This window comes from Phacochoerus africanus, chromosome 10 (assembly GCF_016906955.1).
Source record: "Phacochoerus africanus isolate WHEZ1 chromosome 10, ROS_Pafr_v1, whole genome shotgun sequence".
Lineage (NCBI taxonomy): Eukaryota > Metazoa > Chordata > Mammalia > Artiodactyla > Suidae > Phacochoerus > Phacochoerus africanus.
In genome coordinates, this window is record NC_062553.1 from 76306213 (window position 1) to 76327338 (window position 21126).

General features: G+C 45.2%; 1 protein-coding gene across 2 annotated transcripts in view; it reads left to right on the forward strand.

Moving 5' to 3' along the window:
• The window catches only part of TMEM154 (transmembrane protein 154), a 40349-nt gene extending 19690 nt beyond the window's left edge, over positions 1 to 20659 (forward strand). Inside the window, exons 3-7 of one of the 2 annotated variants that reach the window (XM_047798654.1) lie at positions 20 to 58; positions 7093 to 7120; positions 8556 to 8641; positions 10907 to 10967; positions 20288 to 20659. In XM_047798654.1, coding sequence (XP_047654610.1) covers positions 20 to 58; positions 7093 to 7120; positions 8556 to 8641; positions 10907 to 10967; positions 20288 to 20303 — 230 coding nt within the window. In that variant the 3' untranslated portion in view covers positions 20304 to 20659. Of the gene's footprint in view, positions 1 to 19; positions 59 to 6815; positions 7060 to 7092; positions 7121 to 8555; positions 8642 to 10906; positions 10968 to 20287 lie in introns of those variants that run through there. The other variant, XM_047798655.1, reaches the window with a different exon arrangement.
• The last annotated feature ends 467 nt before the right edge of the window (positions 20660 to 21126 follow it).

The following is a 21126-nucleotide window of genomic DNA, read 5'->3' on the forward strand; positions in this document are numbered from 1 at the left end:
ACTTTTTGCTTCTACACAGAGCCCTCTAGCCAAGGATCTCACAGTGCTTTGCAGACAAGTGAGTACATTAACACCTGCCTGGGGTTGGGACGGGGTGGGGGGAGGAACTGAGAGGTTTTTTAAGTTAAGCAACTACATGAAATAATATGATGAATGACTTATTTCAATGAAGTCTTCCAGAGTTTGAAGGTGCCATATTCCTTTCTTTTTGTTAAAAAAAAAAAAAAAGAGAGAGAGAGAGAGAGGAGTTCCTACTATGGCACAGTGGGTTAAGAACCTGACTACACAGGGTCAGGTCCCTGCAGAGGCGAGGGTTCAATCCCTGGCCCAGCACAGTGGGTTAAAGGATTGCAGCTGTGGTTCAGATTCAATCCCTGGCCCAGGAACTTCGTAGACCACAGGTGCGGCCATAAAATAAAATAAAATAAAATAATTTCTTTTAAAAGAATGTTTTCAGCTTAAATTGATATTTAAAATACACAGTTGCCACATCTGGACCTAATCTAGATGAGGGCTCAATGTAACATTTCCTAACTGTTGGAGGAAACAGTAAGGCTGGGGAAGCAGTGGGTCAGATTGGAGTCAGGGGTGGGAAGGCGGGAGTCCTTGGGGTCATGGCCACGAGAAGGAGTCTTCCATCTGTGCTTTGTCACAGGTGCTGTTCTCCCACTCCGCCGCATCCCAGTTTGATCTTGAAAAGCCCTGGGTAAAGCATTGTTCTTATTCTCATGAAAGTTATGCTAACTTTTAGAATGACATTCCTGATGGACTAAAGATGACTATTATCAATGTAAAACGAATTTGATAGAAAATTCCCTGGTGAGGAATACACTCCGAAGACTCTCTTCCAATTCCAGGACTATCAGATACTAGGTTTTGGAATTGTTCTAGAGCCAAAGCAGACTTGACATCTTTTGGCTTGTGCTAGGAACAATGACTCCAATTAAATTTTCAAGTTGAAGCCTTTTTTTATACCTTCCCCAAATCACTCAGGGGTGATAAGAAACATACTTATATGTGCATACAAAATGCAGTCTGTGTCCTTCACAGCCAGGAACAGGGCACCTCCGGTTTGGAGATCAGAAAACCCCGGGCCTGTGGGCCCCTCACTGTCCTTGCTTCTAACCTCTCCCACAGCTGTAAACAGTTGTTTTCCATTATGCCAGCAGGTAGGGCAAATGTGCGCTGGGAAAAGAGGCAGTGACGTGCATCGCCTTTCCTGGCGGGGGCTGGTGTAATAGATTCCAAGAAAGTAGGAAACCACATGTTTCTCCACTGTTTGCAATTTCACGTTGACCTAATGACAGCGGTCACGTGGAAGCTCCTTTGTAAGCTTGAGCAAAAAGCAAAAGCAGAGCTGCCTGACTTCTTTAAAAAATTTTCATTTTATTTTTTTGCTTTTTAGGGCTGCAACTGCAGCATATGGAAATTCCCAGGTTAGGGGTCCAATTGGAGCCACAGTTACAGCACCTCAGGGTCCGAGCCAAGTCTGCGACCTACACCACAGCTCACGGCAACGCTGGATCCTTAACCCCTGAGGGAGGCCAGGGATTGAACCTGTGTCCTCATGGATACTAGTCAGATTCTTTTCCACTGCGCCACAATCGGAACTCTGTTTGTTTTTGCTTTTGTTTTTAAGTAGGGAAAGTAAGAATTTCCTGCCCAAACCATAGCCTATAGTTGGTCTTCCCTAATGGAGTTATGAGGGTTGGGGGCGGGGAGGGGTGGGGGTGGGGTTGACTAGTCATATGGTTATGGTCTGAGGCTCCAAATCCAGAAAGGGATTCTTCATTGAACTTTATTTCAAGCATCTCAAAATTCAAAAGCCATTCATAAGCGAGAACTGGCCTCATCCCCAGACACAGCTGGTGTAGTATTTGCTGTTCCCTTTCCATGCTATGCTTATTTCTTTTGCCCGGAATTACCTTCTTGGTTGCTTGGTAAGCTGCCACCCTGTTCTTCCATGCCCAGTTCTAATAATTTTATGAAGACTTGAGTAATCACACCCCATGCCAAATTTTACTCACTGCCTCTTGACTGTGCTCAAACTGATTGTTTAGTTACACTGGCACAAGTTGGTGACTTCCCTTTTTCTTTTCTCTTTCTTTTTAGGGGCGCACCTGTGGCATATGGAAGTTCCCAGGCTAGGGGTTGAATCAGAGCTGCAGCTGCAGGCCTAAACCACAGCCACAGCAACACCAGATCCAAGTGGCGTCTGCGACCTACACCACAGCTCACGGCAACACCGGATCCTTAACCCACTGAACGAGGCCAGGGATTGAACCCACATCCTCATGGATTCTAGTGGTATTTGTTACAGCTGAGCCATGATGGGAACTCCATGACTTCCCTTTTTTTTTTATCTCTTTTTCTTACGAGGTTATGTTCCCTTTAAGGACCATGAGAACCATGAACTTGGCTTATTTCTCTTATCCAATTGCATGGCAGGAAGGTTGTGAGGAAAGACTCTGGTATGCTCTGCCTAGTTGGCTTTTGCCTTTCCTAACTTTGTGATCTATGGCTCCTCATCTGTAAAATCGGCAAATTCAGTACCTACCTTATAGAGTTGTTATGACAAGTGGATTCATCAATGTTAAGCACTTGGAGAAAACAGTACCCAGTATATTTTCTGTGTTAGCTAATTATTATTATCCTTTTGTTGTTGTTATCCTGCCCTGGGCATTTGGAAGTTCCTGGGCCAGGGATTGAACCTGCACCACAGCAATAATAATGCCGGATCCTTAACAGTCAGGCCACCAGGGAACTCCTTATCCTTTTTATCTCACAGAGTGCCTAACCCAACACCCACATTAGCTGCTCAATACACATTTGTCAAAGGAATGAGCTGATGAGAGAATTTTAGAACTTTTTAAACAGAGTACTAATTCAGTAAAAATCACCTCACCCACTTCCCTTAATACAGATTAGCACATTGCTTTTAACTTAAATATGCCTCACTTTAAGAAATCACAAATGGAAAACTTAGAATTTCAAAGCCATTGCTAATCACCAAAGCGCTTGGTAAAGAAATCTTTCTGTGAATATTTTCTGTTGCTAGCCACTCCTTTGATACAGATACAGATGCTTAACTGATTAACACACAAATCTCTCTTCAGACAAATTGACAACTAAAAGGTTCACAACCACTGTCCTTTGAAGTTTGCTCACTCATATTTAACATGATAAAGCAAGTCAATAGAAAGAGAATATTTAAAGAGTTCCCATCCTGGCTCAGTGGTAATGAACCTGAGCAGTGGCCAAGAGGAGGAGCGTTCCATCCCTGGCCTCGCTCAGTGGGTTAAGGATCCAGCGATGCTGTGAGCTGTGGTGTAGGTCACTGATGTGACTTGGATCCCATGTTGCTGTGGCTGTGGTGTAGTCTGGCAGCTGCAGCTCCGATTGGACCCCTAGCCTGAGAACTTCCATATGCAGCCTGTGTGGCCCTAAAAGGCAAGAGAGAGGGAGAGTATTTAAATAAACGGAATTTGATTTAAATATTTTTCCCAGGAAAATAAAACTGTCATACTGGGTCAGGCCAGCATCTTTCTTGGAAAGTTCCCAGAGGAGTGTCTTGTGGCAGGGCCTGGATATTATCGATCAGTAATATTCTTCCACACCAGGAAATGTCTTTAAATTCGACAACTGGGGAGCACTTGGCCCACATGTGTAGAAAGAACACTTCACCTGCTTGGAAATTCACATTTTCCTTTAGGCCTGTCCATTCCACATCCAGGAAAAAGGAAGGCTGTAGAGTGACTTGAACTCTGTCATTCTCCCCAGGCTTGGAGGCTCACATCTGCAGTTATTCTTTAACAGGTATCAGGTGTCTGATGGACTGCCATCTCTCTGAAAGAGCTGCAGGGGAAACAGCTGGCAGGGAAGCATCCCTTTAAACAGGCTGTGTCTCCAGGACACCTGGCTGGGCTGTGTCTCCACTCTGGCTCATTCTTCGGCAGAGAAACCTGATAAGCCAGCAGGTCTCCTGCTGGGCTCCCGCCCCATCCCCTGCCGCGCAGTTCCACCATCTGTAGCACGGAGGAGGGGAGCCTGGAGGGGGGGCCTCGTCAGGCTAAGTGGGTGTAACGTGGGAACTGAGGAGGAGCAGGACAGGAACTGGCAGGGCTGGGGGAGGGAAGAGGGCGTCAAGGGCAGGCGGAGGGTTGTGTGAGAGTTGCCTCTGCCTCCTGGTGCAGAGCGAGGAGGTGGCTATTAATGAAGAGACAAGGCAGGTGGAATGGAGCGGGCAGGGCGGGATCGAAGAGGACAAGTAATTGGTCTCGCTCCGGGTTTAGTGCTGCGCGGCGGCATTGCGCTCTCCCAGATGTTGTCCGGTTGCCATGGCGGCGGGGCAGGGGTAAGGGCGGTGGAGCAGGGGAGCCGAGGCCGCAGGAGGCTTTTTGCTCTGTGTGAATACTGATTACAAGAGCTTCACATGTGGAGCACTTGTGTAATGGGCTTTTAAACTTCTCCATCCTCTGCATGCAGGGCTAGCTTTTGCTCTCCGGGAAGCCTGACAGCACCCAGATTAGCAAGATAAATCCACCCTGGGGCTGTGGGGCCATTTGTTTAGTGAGAATTTAGGAAGGGGTTATTAAACAGGGAAAGAAGGAGAGGAGAAGGCTGGAATGACAAAACAGGATTTCTATGGGTCACCTGTAAGGGAGGTTTGGTTGTATAGGGGCTTTATTTAGAGTAAAATCCCTTAAGGAAATAGCCGGTCAGTTTTTAGATGAAAAATGAATGTCTGTAAGTAAAGGAAGGTGAACACTCTCCCCTTTCCCCAGTCTGGGTGCCCTGAGGAGTCAGGTATCTGCAGGAAGCTTCAGCTTCAGGGGTGGAGTGGGGCTTGAGGAGGTAGCCCACAGCCACTGGAAGGGAAGCAGTGATGGCATGAAACTGGCAGCAGTGCCCAGCCTTCCTGGATGAGCAGTGCTGTTAAAGCATGCCAAGCCACAGGAAATTACAGTGGCTCTGGGCTGCCAGGAACTCTATTCCAGGTGCCTGCTGGTTGTGTTCCCTCGCTGGGGACCTGCCTTTCTGCCCTTCAGACAAAGGAGGCTTCTGATGGCCAAGGATCAGGTCAATCTGACTATTCAGTGGATCCCTACAAAGTGTTTGTTGCTATGTGGTTTCCACATCCTAAAATGTGCAGTGGGGCCATGGTATCCACTCATAGGCCATCACTGCCTCGTTTCTCTGGGCGCTTTGGTTTCCCTGCCAGACAAAACAGAGCTTGAGCTAGGGCCCTGAGCTCTGATCCTTGCCACATGTTCATCTGGGGTCTGCTCAGCTTTGGAGTCATTCTGCAAAACTGTTACCTGACTCATCTCAATTAACAGCAACAAAAAGCAGGCTTGTTGGAAGTTTCTGTATTCTGAGAATGCTAAACCCAAAACCTCGAACATGAATTGAACCCCAGGGCTGGACAATGCAGATGAAGACTTGTTCATTTATTCCATAAATATTTACACAGTGTTATTGGGGACTGTGCAAGCTGGATGGGGAGGTGGGTATGTCACAATGAACAAGGCAGATGGATCGCAGGGCTTGGGGAACTACGTCTAGTGGGAGAGACAGACAAAAGAGAATTGAACATGGAGTTCCCATTGTGGCGCAGTGGAAATGAACCCAATTAGTATCCATCAGGATGTGGGTTTGATCCCTGGCCCGGCTCGCTCAGCGGGTTAAGGATCTGGCATTGCCATAAGCTGTGGTAGGTTGCAGATGTGGCTCAGGTCTGGCATTGCCGTGGCTGTGGTGTAGGCCAGCAGCAGCAGCTCCGATTTGACCCCTGCCCTGGGAACTTCCATATGCTTCAGGTGTGGCCCCAAAAAGCAAAAAAAAAAAAAAGAGAATTGAACAGAGGAACTGCTCAATGATGAAGTGTGGCAGATGCTATGAAGGAGCAAGCAAGCAAGGAGCTGAGCTTGGAAAGAACAAGAGAGATGGGCCCTGCTTCGGATGGGGCGGGGGGGGGGGGGTCAGGGAAGCGTCTCTGAGGAAAGAGGAAAAGCTGATGTAACAGGACGAAGGGCTCCTGTGTTGTCCGCCACACAGGAAGCCAGGTTTCGGTGGTGGGGAGTTGGCAGCAAAGTAAAGGTTTCTTGCAGAGCGCCCAGCAAGGGGCATGGCAAGCTTCAGAGCCACTCCACCGGGGTCTTTGAATCAGGGGTGTTGTTAAAGGAAAAGAACAAAGGGGCTGGGATTAATCAAGGGCTCCTGACATTTCTGTGACATTTCTTCACCGTGGTTTGGGGAGCCCTGGTTTGCAGTTCTGTGGCAAGGTGACCCAGGGCTGGGCTGGGCTGGGCTGGGCTGGGCTGGGGGTGCCTGTGAGCTCACCTTGCCCTGGAGAAACAACGTGAGTTTGTGCATTACTGATGGTTTCTACACCCAAAATGTTAGTGCATCAACAATGTTCACAACAACCGTGATTGTAGTTACTCAACTCTGGTGGATTCGTGTCTGGTTAGCACAGGATGGAGGTCAGAGAGGACAAGAAAGGGAAGGAAGTTTGGGATGGAGAGATTCATCCTAAGCTCGATGGGGGAACTGGGTTTTAGGGGGAGTTGGATTTCACTGAGGCCGGAAAGGTGTGAAGGATGAGACAAGAGTTCCCCGCAGCCGGCCCTGGCCCCCGCCCCCCCACATCCTACTTGGGACCAAGGGACAGTGTCACAGCGTTTGGTCCCGTGTGTCCCAAGATGAGACAGCAGAGGTTTGAACTGGGCCATCTGGGGGCCCGTGAACAAGCCCTCTCGTTGACCTCTCCTTTCTCCCCTGACCACTGGTTTCCTCTTCGTTTGGATGGAAAGTCCTGGGGGATGGAACTCCACTGTGCAGTGAGCGGCCTCCGCGGAGATTCACCTGGTCTAAAAAGAACAGATTTCCTGGATGGGCCCTCGCGTCAATATGGCAGTCCTCGCGTCTTTGATTTAGAGGTTAATTCTTGCTCCTTTAAACACATCATCTACCTGAAGTCATTTCCTCTTCTTGCAGAGGCTGTAGAAAATAAAGAGGTTTTCAGTTGTTGTGGTAATAAAAAGTTGGTACAATGGATGCTAACATGCTTTTATACTGACTCTCTTTTAGATGAACTGGCAAGTGAAAACATGAAAGTGTAAGTTCCCCACCACGTCGGATCCAGCTCAGGGTGGAAGAGGAGGTCAGGGGAGTGTGCAGAGAGCCAGCTCTTTGGGAGTTTGGCTTTGACATCCAGGAGGATGCGCTGGAGTCTACCCCCCCCGCCCCCCGCCCCACACACAAACACACACACCACCCCGGGGAGATCTGAGAGCAAGAGAGGGTCCCCTGTTCAGAAAGGAACATTTTTCTGGCCTCTACCAATTCCAGGTGTACAGCTGGTCTTCTGACCTTGGGCATATTTCAAGGACATCGCTTCATTTATTCTGATAAAAATTTTATCCCCAGGGAGGAGATTTTCGCTGGTATTAAGGGAGGGAAACCCTGGTAGAAGCCTATGCTTTGCATGTTGAGAAGCAAAGTGTGGTGGGGGCAAGAAGAAGAATGGAGGAGAGAGACAGAGACAGAGAAACAGAGAGAGAGAGAGACAGAGAAAGGGAGTCAGAGAGATAGCGAGAGACAGAGATGGAGAGACCAAGAGAGACAGAGATAGAAACAGAGAGACAGAGAGAGAGACAGAGAAACAAAGAGACAGAGATAGAGATAGAGAGACAAAGAAACAGAGAGAGACAGAGAGACAGAGACAGACAGGGAGAGACAGAGAGAGACAGAGACAGAGCCAAAAGAGACAGAGACAGACAGACAGAAAGATAGAGACCGAGAGATAGAGAGACAGAGAGACAGAGACATAGAGAGCAATACAGAGAGAGATATGCCACCTGAGGAGTGGCCTGGGTGATGTCAACACCACCTCCACCTCCGGCTCCCGCCCTTCTTTGTTTGAACACTAGGCTGGCTTCCTCTGCACCATCAGAGCTGGTGGTCCCCCTTCCCCAAGTCCATCTATGAACCTGGGGCTTCCTCACCCAGTGGTGCTCCCTGAGCCCCCTCGAGGGAGGGCGATGGGTTTCTGAGTGCAAGGGCTCCATTTCCTCAAGGCAGAAAAGCCTGGGAATGGAAGGGCGAGGTGATGAAAGAAGCCTGTTGACTGATATCGCCTGACCTGGAGCCCTGATTAAAAACCCCCAAAGGAAGGGAAGTGAAATTGAGCAAGGCTAAAACACTAAATGTGGCAACACCCCAAGGAGACTTGCCAGCTCAGGGTCGGTACCTTCAGGGGAGCAGAGCCCTGAGCTCCCTCTTGGCCTATGCTGTGTGCCTTGGACTTTTGGATCAGTCATGGGTGAAGGTTTATTTTCCTTTGCCCTTTTTCCTATTAGAGTTTGGTCCCCTTCAATAGGGCAACCCCTCAGCCCCATTCCTGCCCCCCCACCCAGCCCCGCCCCGAGTCAAGTTCATCTCCCTTACGGTCAAAGTTCTAGGCACTCTTCAAACGAAATTCAGCACATCATACATGCTGGTTTGGTTTGCTTTTTTTTTTTCCCCACAAGCATTGTGCTTTCTCTCTCTAGGCCTATTTTTGAGGAAGACACACCCTCTGTTATGGAAATAGAAATGGAAGAGCTTGATAAGTGGATGAACAGCATGAATAGAAATGGTATGTGATGTGGAATAACCTACAGTTGATTATTCTCTGCTGTCCAGCTGCCCGGCTTTGTAACTATGCCATAAATCCTGGGGCAGGTCACTGTGAGCCCACCCAGCATCTCTGGCACATGCAGGGGGCAAGCTGGGATCTGACCATCCTGAACATGTGGTTCAATTATTGCCTCAGTTGTCACCACTTGTTTGTATTTTTGCACAGTTTTTCAGATGGTCTTTCTCAGGAAGAAAACGGTCTTTTTCTCAAGCCAGGAAATCTGAGACCAAACAGTATGGAATAAGTTAGCACCTGATAGAGCATAGAATTTAGACAGCTGTGATTTTAACCAGGATATAGATGAAAAACTTTATCAAAATAGTTTACATCCATCTCCACTAATAGACACTAGCCATATGTGTCTAACTTACAATTTTAAAATTAAATAAAATTTAAAATGCTGTTCTTTAATCACTCTAGCCAAATGTGAGGGCTCAGTAGCCACCTGTGGCTAACAGCTACTAAATCATACAGCACAAATCAGGAACATTCCTGTCATTGCAGGAAGTTCTGTTGGATGCTAATAGAGACTGACATAAATGGCCAATTATAACTTAATTCCTGATTGATATCTGGGAGCAATTGTAGTATATGTTCCTAACTTTTCACTGAATCAATATTTGGACTTAAAAATGATAGCTTGTTTTTCTATTTTTAATTCCTTTAAAAAAATCAATAAACTATTTTAATGCTCATGTTAATACAATCCACTATTTATGTTATCATAGTAACATTTATCTTGGGAGTTCCAGTCATGGCTCAGTGGTAATGAACCCGACTAGTATCCATGAGGACACAGGTTCAATCCCTGGTCTCACTCAGTGAGTTCAGGATCCCACATTGCTGAGGCCGTGGTATTGGTCTTAGACAAGGCTTGGACGCTGCGTTGCTGTGGCTGTGGTGTAGGCCAGCAGCTGCAGCTCCAGTTTGAACCCTGGCCTGGGAACTTCTATATGCCATGGGTGTAGCCCTAAAAAAAAAAAAAAAAAAAAAGACAAAAAATTATCTTTAAAAAAATACTCTGGGGTCTGTCTGATTCAACAATCTACAATGGAGTTCTCAAATCCAGATACTTGTTATTAGAATTTTTGAACCAGAGGCTCATCCTAGATGAGCTTTCCAAAAGCTTAAAATCACTTAACTGTCTTGAACAGTTTTTTGTAGTCCAATATTGAGGAAAGAATGGCTCTGAAAAGCATTTGAGGGTAGGGGTGGGTCTTTGAGATAATCCTTAAAGTAGATTCATTTTTAGTTTATAAAAGTAATATACATCCGCAGTAGAATCTGGAAAATGCAAAAACAAACAAACAAACAAACAAACAAAAGGGTTGAATAAGGGAAAAAAAAGTTTCCACCACCCAGAGACAATCCCTCTTAGTATTCCGGTGTATTTCCTTCTGAGATCATCGTAAGACAAAACCATGATCCCGTCAAACAGAAAATGGCAAAAGCATTTCTATTCTATTCAACAACTAAAGCAGAGGTGTTTTTTTTTTTTTTTGGTCTTTTTAGGGCCACATCTGCAGCATATGGAAATTCCAGGCTAGGGGTCCAGTCAGAGCAATCAGAGTTGTAGCTGCTGGCCTACACCACAGGCACAGTAACTTGGGATCCTTTAACCCACTGAGCAAGGCCAGGGATAGAACCCTCGTCCTCATGGATACTAGTCAGGTTTGTTACTGCTAAGCCACGACGGGAACTCCCAGAGAGTTGTTTTGACACATAGAGCCAGTGGACCGCCCTCCCCTCCCCACCCCACCCCCCTTTAAAAACAGCAGCAGTGTCCTAAGAGAGGATTCTGATGACTTTAAGAAGGTCACTTTTCCCCCACGTTACCTGCTTCTTTCCATCGTGCCCCCGGGTGCACATCGAGACCTCGGGTGAAGCAGTTTTATTCCAGCGTCTACCCTGACCCTTGAGGATTCCGGCCTTTGGAGCCACAGTGGGGTTCTCCAGGGACTGGGTAACCAAGCAGTGATCAATCATGCCCTTTCCAGCGGGGCCAGAGGCACGTTGAAGTCTTGCAGCTGGGCTGTTAGTGCTTTTTCCATTGCAAGAGCCTTGCTATCATTCATCTCTTAACCCCTGGAGCTCCCTGGTGAGGCCATTTCTGCACAAGTAACCCTACAGGTCAGCGAAGTGAGATGCTTAACTGCGTGAGTTTTGTGGATAAAACACAGACTTTCCGTGACTAACAATGAATGTGCTTTTATTCTGCCCTAGCTGACTATGAAGGTTTACCTACTTTAGAGGAAGAAAAGGAGCCAAACCACAACAGCCCAAGGTACTTCTAATTTCTATCACAGATTCTATGTGAGTGTGTGTGGGGGGAAGGGCAATCACAGTCTCAGACTTTTGCTCACCTTCTCTACAGATGGATTTTTGTTTGTTTGTTTTGTTTTGTGTCTTTTTGCCTTTTCTAGGGCCGCTTCCCGCAGCATATGGAGGTTCCCAGGCTAGGGGTCTAATTGGAGCTGGAGCCACCGGCCTACACCAGAGCCATAGCAACGCGGGATCCAAGCCTCGTCTGTGACCCACACCACTGCTCAGGGCAACACAGGATCCTTCAGCCACTGAGTGAGGCCAGGGATCAAACCCGCAACCTCATGGTTCCCAGTCGGATTCATTAACCACTGCGCCACGATGGGAACTCCTCTACTGATGGATTTTACGTGACAGTTTACATGGGTGAATATTGGTGTGGAGAAATGGGAGTATGAGTTACAGAAAATAGAAAGGAACAAAGTAAATATCCCAGTGACTCTTTATCTTTAGAAGGAAATTAGTACCGACATTTTCTTACCGTTCTAAAGGGACACTGTTGAGTCGGCTTCTGTATTAGTCATAAAGCTTTCTGATTATAACAAACCCTAGTTTTGTTTATGTTGGATGAATAAATGCTTGGTAAGGAAAACAGGTGGAGATGATGATCCCAAAGGGGTAACTCAACACAAATGAGAAAAATGAAGGCTGGGAGCTCCCGCTGTGACTCCGCGGTAACAAACCCGACTAGTATCCATGAGGACTCAGGTTCAATCCCTGGCGTCACTCAGTGGGTAAAGGATCTGGTGTTGCAGTGGCTGTGGTGTAGGCCAGCAGCTACAGCTCCAATTCCACCGCTAGTCTGAAAATTGACATATGCCTTGAGTGTGGGTCTAAAAGAAGACAAACAAAAAACAAACGGACAAACAAAAAATCCAGAAGATAACTTCACCTGGATTGTATTCTTAAAGTAGAGAAATTAAATGAGAATTTAAAACCTCATATTCCATTCTACCACTAGGTGGCCCTGCTCGATAGAGGATTTTAGTGCACTGGGCCTCCTTTAGCATTTCGTGATCTTGTTTCAACTTCATCTTTTGAGAGGATGGAAATTACCATGTTTGGGTTTTTTTTTTTTTTTTTTTTTTAAGGGCCGCACCTTGGCTTATGGAACTTCCCAGGCTAGGGGTCAAATAGGAGCTGCAGCTGCTGGCCTATATCATAGCCACAGGAGCACTGAATTCGAGCCCCGTCTGTGACCTACACCACAGCTCATGGCAATGCCAGATCCTTAACCCACCGAGGGAGGCCAGGGATTGAACCTACGTTCTCATGAATACTAGTTGGGCTCATTACTGCCCAGCCACAAAGGGAACTCCTGTTTGGGTGTTTTTGATCAGAGGATCCTTTGGTCAGGACGTGGGATGTGTTGGCAGGAAATAGGAGTGATGATTCAGCAAGTGGAAGGCTTATTCCACAGAGCACTGCTGAGATTGGAGGTGGGGGCACTGAATTGTTGTCAGGGTGACTCAGAGATGACCAGCGAGCAGGGAACTTGACTGAGCCTGTAACTGAGGTATGACGTGGTGTCAGAATAAACAGAATAAACTTTCACAGCAGGATAAATAAATACTCTCCACCTTCTCTCCCTCCGTGTCAACCAAAGATTGTGTGCCTGTCACCTTAAATATGTCCAGAGTGCAGTCACTTGTCATAAGCAGTTCCTGAAGCCCAAGCATTGCAGGAACAATGATGGGGGCCCTTGTTCTGCTTCCTCCCCTAAACCTTACCCAAAAAGTCAGGCCACTACAATCTTACCTCCTCTCCAATGCAGAAATCTACATCTTATTATAGATGTCCATCGTGGTTATCTCTGCAGGTATTTGCATGTTAAAACTCATCACTGGTTCAGAAAAGAGTCGAGCCTATTTAAATGAGAAATCAGATATGAACAAATGGATCAAAGAAAAAAATGCCGGTGGAGCATCGTGAAGGACATGACAAAGGAATATTTTCCTTGCACTTCTACCTAAAAACGAATCACTACGTGTGTTCAGTGTAGGGCTCAGATGCCCAGCCAAACCTTATAAATATCTTATTACTGTATCTCTGACAGGCACCCTCAAAAGATGTGAAATGTCAGTGGTTTTTATATCGCTGCCTCTCGTTCTTTGAAATTACTGGCAACATAGAAGAAACTTAACCTTGGAGAATTGTATGGTGGTAAAAGAGTCTTAGAAATCATATTTTTAAAATACCAAGAGGCTGGTCTTTAAAACAAGGGCTGGCCTATTTCTGCCTATAAGGCAAAAGGCCTTCACCTATTCAGAAAGTTGCTTTATGCTACATTAGTTTTCGTGTGCATGTGTGTGTGTGTTTAGGGCCACACCTGCAGCATATGGAAGTTCCCAGGCTAGAGGTCGAATCGGAGCTACAGCTGCTGGCCTACACCACAGCCACAGCAAGAAGCGATCCAAGCTGCATCTGCAACCTACACCACAATTCATGGCAACTCCGGATCCTTAACCACTGAGGGAGGCCAGGGATCGAACCCATGTCCTCTCAGATACTAGTTGGATTCATTACTACTGAGCCACAATGGGAACTCCAGTACAGCAAGTTTATGATGAAGCTCAACCTAGAGAAGAGTCTCTTTTCAAATTGCATGTTCATTTTCTTTTATTAATTCATTCAAAGAAAAGAGATATTCCATAAATGAAAAGACAAGTCAGAGATTTTTAAGAACACTCAGCAGCAAGAAAGCCAGCCCCCATGAGGCTTATCTATAGAGGTGGCCGATGTGTCTGTCATTCAGTGCAGACATGAACTGCAAGAAAACAGCAGTTTTGTGTGAACTGTTTTGGCCTCTCCACTCAAGTAAATCTCTGTGGCCGCTATGACATTATGAGTTTCTATCCTCGTTTTCTCTCTAGTCCCTCAAGCCCTTTAAAAGTCAACAAGTATTAAATATTAAGTGCCAACGGATTTCCCTCAGACCTGAACTAAGTAGTATGGGCACTAGATTGCAGTTTATAATCCTGCAATCCTCAAATGAGATTGTTAACGTGCCAGTGTGTGTGTGTGTGTGTGTGTGTGTGTTTGTGTGTGGCCAGTGAGAGATATACTAAATTCAAGAGACCACAGCATTGCTTGAAGAGTGGCCCAGATGATGTCTATACCCTGGGCATGATCTATGTGTCTTGGATCAATTCTAGGCCTGGCTCTGATGTTAGCCAGATGCTCGTCTCTATAATTCCACCCGGGGCCAGGCCTCTTACGGGAAGGATAAAGGACATTATATTGATGAACAGGAAGAGAGCGTGATCTAACTGTCACGTGACTTTGTGCTAACCTGAACTCTGCCCTCCCTCCGCCCCCCAACCCAGTTACGGAGCATCATGACACAAGAAAGGTTTAGCAGAGGTTTCTTGCTTCTTCAGAGACAGGCAGCATTAGCTGTGGTCATAAAGAAGGATTGTTAAAAGATAAACCAGTCAGAGGGACAAAGAGGGCTTATCTGATGCTGACTACAGCCAAGGGGAGGTTATGAAACGAGCTGTTGGAATTGCACCTCCTCATTTAACCGGGAGCATTCTGATTAGACACTTTCTTTAAAATGATGCTTTTTAATCCATTCAATTTGTTTTTATAGTTTGTAGGTCTGTTACTATACAGCTTTGGGGAGAGTTGTCCCACATTCTTAAAATATCTCTACAATACTTCGAGGAAACTCACTAATGCCACTGTCATAGATAAGTTACTAAAACCGTACGAATTAACATTGAGGCAAGCAATAGAGGTTTGAAGCGAGCTGATTTATTTTATTTGCTGCAAGTCTGTGCAGTTTGCCAAGGTATTTTTAACAGGGAACTCTAGGATTTGCCAGAGCTGAAAACGTCTTAGCTGACTTGATCGTTTCTCAGAGATCAGAGATAAATAGCCACAAAGATGGCAGAGAACACGTCTAACTAAATAATGGAATGAGAGTGAGAGGGGATAATGGCTCCAGGCTTGGGGGCGGGTAGGGGGCCTGATCCCAGGTTGCTGACTGGCTCACAGGCCTGATGGCCATCTCACAGCCAGTGACAGTTGCCTGTGAGAGTTGCAACACTAGGAAGGACCTGATGTGCCACAGCTGAGGCAACTTGTCCCCTACACTGGGACATCTCTGCTGTGGCGGGCCTGCCGCCTTGTCAGTGCACAGATCTAGAAGGACCTCAGCTATATGCACTAAGTACCAGGAACGAGGTCCTGTGCTCATTGGTGCTTTATTTTGTTTTTATAATTATGATTTTTTTTTTCTTTGGTTTTGGTTTTTGTTTTGGCTTTTTATCTTTTAAGGGCCACACCCTCGGCATATGGAGGTTTCCAGGCTAGGGGTCTGATCGGAGCTGTAGCTGCTGGCCTACACCACAGCCACAGCAACGTTGGATCCTTAACCCACTGAGCAAGGCCAGGCATCGAACCTGCAACCTCGTAGTTCCTAGACGGATTCGTTTCCACTGCACCATGACAGGAACTCCAATTATTATTATTATTATTTTTAATGTATAAAGATCAGGAGGAATTATTTTTTTCATAACTTACTTGATTGTACAATTTACTTCCTTTTTTTTTTTTTTTTTTGGCTTTTCAAGGCCACACATATATGGAAGTTCCCAGCCTAGGGGTTGAATCAGAGCTGCATCTGCTGGCCACAACCACAGCCACAGCAATGTGGGATCCAGGCCATGTCTGTGACCTACAGCACAGCTCACAACAATGCTGGATCCTTAACCCACTGAGCCACTGAGCGAGGCCAGGGATTGAACCCCTGTCCTCATGGATGCTTGTCAGGTTTGTTACCACCGAGCCACAACAGGAACTCCTTATTGGTGCTTTAAATGCATGGGTTCTGGTTGGTGGGCACTCACACACTAAGCCTTCAAAATGCTGGTAGAGTGTTCCAAACAAGCCACATTAAAGTACATTTTCCTCAGATATTGAAAGCATGTTTTGGAAGATGATTTCTTTGGATAGTTGGTGGTTTTTTTGTTTGTTTTGTCTTTTTAGACAAAAGCATATGGAAGTTCCCAGGCTAAGGGTCTAATCAGAGCTGCAGCTGCTGGCCTACGCCAGAGCCATGGCAATGCTGGATCCTTAACCCACTGAGCGAGGCCAGGGATTGAACCTACATCCTCCTGGATACTAGTTGGGTTTGTTAACCACTGAGCCATGATGGGAACTCCAGCCTTTGGATATTTGAAGCCATGTTAAAGGCCGTGTTTTATGAGTATTTGCTAGTATAAAATCTGCCAAATAAGAACATATGTTCTTGTGTCTGTAGGTCAGGCCTGTGCCTAGTGCTCTACCTACATTTTACATTTATTCTTTCTAGCAACCCTCTAAGGTACATGGTATCATTATGTATGTTTTGCAGATGAAATGAGGACAGAAAATTTGGGTTAAGAGAGGTTAATTTGCTCAAGGTCACACAGTGAGAAAGTAAGCTGAGTCCTGACTTTGTGCTAAAAAAACCACCATTAGTGGGGCAGAGTGGGATGGACCGGGAGTTTGGGGTTGGTATATGCAAATGATTACATTTAGAATGGATAAGCAATGAGATCCTACTGTATAGCACAGGGAACTATATATCCAGTCTCCTGGGATAGACCAGGATGGAAGATAATATAAGAAAAGAATGTGTGTATGACTGGGTCACTTTTCTGCACAGCAGAAATTGGCCCAATGTTGTAAATTAACTATACTTTAATAAAAAAAATAAATAAAAAAGTACAGGGTGCCTGTGAAGAAAAACACACTAAAATAAAAAAATTAAAACAAACTAAAAAGGCACCATTAGCACATGCCAGCATTGGCTCTGCCATCAAAGCAGTCTGAGAAGAGAAATACCCAGGCATAAACTCGAACCAAAAATGTATGGGGTAATATAAAAAGAAATTGCTCACATTTTTATTGAGGGACATAAAAGATTTCAGCAAACGGAGAGAGAACGTGCTGTTCCTCAGTGAAGGACTGAACAGTGTAAAATTTTTTAATTCATTAAATTCAACTCAGTCTCTTAAAGATCCCAAGGAACATTTCATCTGGAAGAATAATTGTGCACAAATAGCCAGGATAATTCTAAAAGAAGGAAAAAGATCAATTGTGTGCATGTGGGGGTGGATTTACAGGGAACGTGCTCCAATAATTAAAAGTGTGCACCCGGAACCAAAGAAGAAGAAGTGGAATTGTGTAGAATATTCAAAACAGCTTCAAGTGTACATAAACATTTACTGTATTATAAAAGTAGCAGTTCATAGCAAGTGGATTATTCAGTCTTAGGACAACCGACTAATTTTGAAGGGAAAATTTAGAACTTTACACTGATGATCAAAATAGACTTCAGATTGGAGCTCCCTGGTTGCCTAATGGGTAAGGAATCAGCATTGTCACTACTGTGGCTCAGGTTCAATCCCTGGCCCAGGAACTTCCATATGCCACAAGGGTGGCCAAAACAAACGACTCTCAAATTTTCTGTTCTAAAAAGCACAATAAAAATAAAATAAAATAAAGAAAAAACCCACAGTAAATAAAATTAGTAGGAAAAATGACAAACTGGGGGAAAGTATATGCAATATGTATGATGAACAAAAAATGACTGGAGTTCCCATTGTGGCTTGGCAGGTTAAGAACCTGCCTAGTATCCATGAGGATGTGGGTTTGATTCTTGGTCTTGCTCAGTGGGCTAAGTACCCCACTTTGCCCCAAGGTGCAGCATAGGTTGAAGATGTGGCTCGGATCCCAAGTTTCTGTGGCTGTGGTGTAGACCACTGGCTGCAGTTCCGATTTGACTTCTAGCCTGGGAACTTCCTATGCTGCAGGCACGGCCCTAAAAAGGAAAAAAAAATATTATTTATACACAAATCAATAACAAATAGAATTGCCCCACATGAGCAAAGAATATTAATAAGCAATTCAGCAAAAGAAGAAATTAAAATTACCAACAGAGCTTTGAAAAAAAAAAAACACTTAAGTCTTCTTAGTAACAAAAAAAAGTAACCCAAGAACAAGTTACGGTAAATATTATATTATTTTTACCTATTGAATTTACACTGAAAACAATAACATCTAGTAGTAGAGAGACTATCAGGGAAAGGGTAGTTCCCTAAAGGAAAGTGTTGGGAGAAGGCAAATTGCATGAAATTTCTAGGAAAGGGGGTAATTTGACAATGGACTAGTCCAGCTTTGAAACTGCATACATTTTAACCTAGCAAGTCCTCTTCTAGATATCTATGCAGAGGTAACAACTTGAAAACTGCAAAGATGTAGCAATTTTTTTCTTTTTTTTTTTTTTTTTTGGTCTTTTTAGGGCCACAGGTATGGCATGTGGACGTTCCCAGGCTAGGGGTCGAATTGGAGCTACAGCTGCCAGCCTACACCACAGCCACAGCAACACCAGATCTGAGCCAAGTCTGTGACCTACACCACAGCTCACAGCAACACCGGATCTTTAACCCACTGAGCAAAGCCAAGGATGGAACCCGCTTCCTCATGGGTACTAATTGGATTCATTTCCACTGCACTACAACGGGAACTCCCAGATGTAGCAATTTTTAAAAAATGAAAATTAAAAACTGGAAATAACCTAAATGTTTAACAATAGGATATGACTTAAAAAATTTTTTTGGTCTAGTAAAACAATGATATGCGCTCTAGCCACTAAAAAGATATGGTATATTTATTAGCCAGAAAAGACGTCTCTATATGAATGACAATGAGAAAAGCAGATTACAGCACAATATGTGTAATAAGATTCCATTTTGGGAAATACCCACTGTGGCTCAGTGATAATGAACCCCACTGGTGTCCACGAGGATGTAGGTTTGATCCCTGGCCTTGCTCAGTGACAGGGATCCAGCATTGCTGTGAGCTGAGGTGTAGACAAGGCTTGGTTGGATCCTGTGTTGCTATGGCTGTGGCACAGGCCAGCACCTGCAGCTCTGATTTGACCCCTAGCCTGGGAATTTCCATATGCCATACATGTGGCCCTAAAATGAAAAAAAAAACAAAAAACAAAAAACAAAAACCATATTGTACAAAATGAGTATATATCATTATCATGGAAAAAAAAATGTAGAGGAATAAATACCAAAAACATTAACTATAGTGAGATTGTTAGTATTTTTGTTTTGCTTTTCCGTATTTCCTATGTTTTCAACAAAGAATACGGATCAGTTTTATAATAATTAACTTTAAAAATCACTTCTGTCATAATAACTGCTGGGCACAGATCAGTGTAGTGGACAAAAGCAGGATGGTGCTCATTGCTCGGCAGCCTTGCATTTCAGTCTGCGCCGAGTAGCTGAATGCCAAGATAAGGCCACAAAAGGAAAACATGTGATTCAGAAACAGGCTCTGTAGAGAGGACCGCCTGGATCTTACAAATATTATCTTGCTACCACCCAGTGTTCAAGAAATGAAGCCTCTTTGCTCAGTTTAAGAGCTGTTCATGGTGAACTAAGTGAAATGGGTTGTTACGTCTGCTCTTCAGATAAAGAATGTTTTCATGTTTTTTCCCTTTTTAAATTTCATTGAAATATAGTGGATTTACAATGTTGTGTTATTTTCTGCTGTATATCAAAGTGACTCAATTATATATACATGTTTTTTTTTTCATTATGGTTTATCACAGGATATTGAGTAGAGCGACTTGCCCTATCCAGTAGGAACTTGTTACTTAGGAATGTCTTTTAATGTAATTTTATTGTTTTGTCTTTTTGCCTTTTTAGGGCTGCACCCGCGGCATATGGAGGTTCCCATGTTCGGAGTCTAATTAGAGCTACAGCTGCCGGCCTACACCACAGCCACAGCAATGCCAGATCCAAGCCATGTCTGTGACTTACACCACAGCTCGTGGCAACGCCAGATCATTAACCCACTGAGTAAGGCCAGGGATCAAACCTGAAACCTCATGGACACTGGTCGGATTCGATTCCTCTGCCCACTACAGAAACTCCTTTTTAAAAAAAAAAAAAAAAAGACAAACAAACAAACAAACAAAAAACAGTACTTTGGCATTTATTCCTAGAGAATGGGATGGGGGAACCCCAGCTCCATCTGGTTCTCCCCATGTCAGCCTGGGGAGGGACAATGGAACAAGAGTTTGGGGTTATTTCTTGGCTTTCCTAGATTTCCTCCTCAGGGATCAAACATACAATTCAAACTGAGCTCTGTCTTGGAAACGGTGCTCTGGCCGCAGTGGGCTCCCTGACTGTTGATGCTCTCCTGAGTCACCGCTAGAGCCAAGCGGCCAGCTCATCGCGCAGCTCCTTGAAAATACACTATTGTTCTGTTTTTCAGTGACAACGAATCCTGATCCTGAACGGTGCTAATGTTCTCCAAGAGAAGCAGGCCCAGGGGAAGCCTGCCCGGCCTGCCAGCAGAGGATGAAGAGGATCCGAACGAAATTGATATCCAGGTCAACATAAACACGAGAACCTTTTGCTCTTTCTTCCAACACCCATCGCATCACCTGTCCCTGGAGGGAGGAAGGCGCGATTGAGAAGCTCTAGGCAGACGACTGGCCTCCATCTGTCGCTGAGGGTAGAGGAGCCACGAGGGGCAGTCAGCACTCATCATGGGGTGTTCAGGCTGTGCTGTCACCCTGGCCACACACTCTGAATCCTTCTTGCCTTTCTGCTTCCTTGCGGAATAAATCAGGAAGCTGTCTGATTTCTGGTTTCCTCCTGGGTCCGCTTATCATCTAACTAGCTTTGGATAATTTGTCAAGTCCTCTGATAGGTCAGTCATGCTCGGCAGGAACTTTTCTCAAGGTGAGTGATGTTGCCGAAGAGACAGCAAACAGAGCAAGTGTTTTAAGGTATTGATAAGCCCATTTATACCTGCCAAGGAGACCCAGTGTGAGAAAACCCAATCCTGACAGTCATTTGGTGACCTGGGGACCCTGAGGTGGCAGGTGATGGAGGATGGAAATTGTCAGTGAAACTTGTTTTCCTTCTCAGTGAAAATCCCCAGCTTGCTCGGATCTCCCCACAGCCATCCTTGTCCTCAGCACACCTCCCTGGCATGTGACGTGTGGGTAGGGAGTGTGTACAGGTGCCCTCCCCGACACCTCATCACCTTCTGTGTCCCTGAGGTCTTTAAGGTCGTTTGGAATCGGCCCCATCTGTGCCTGTCAC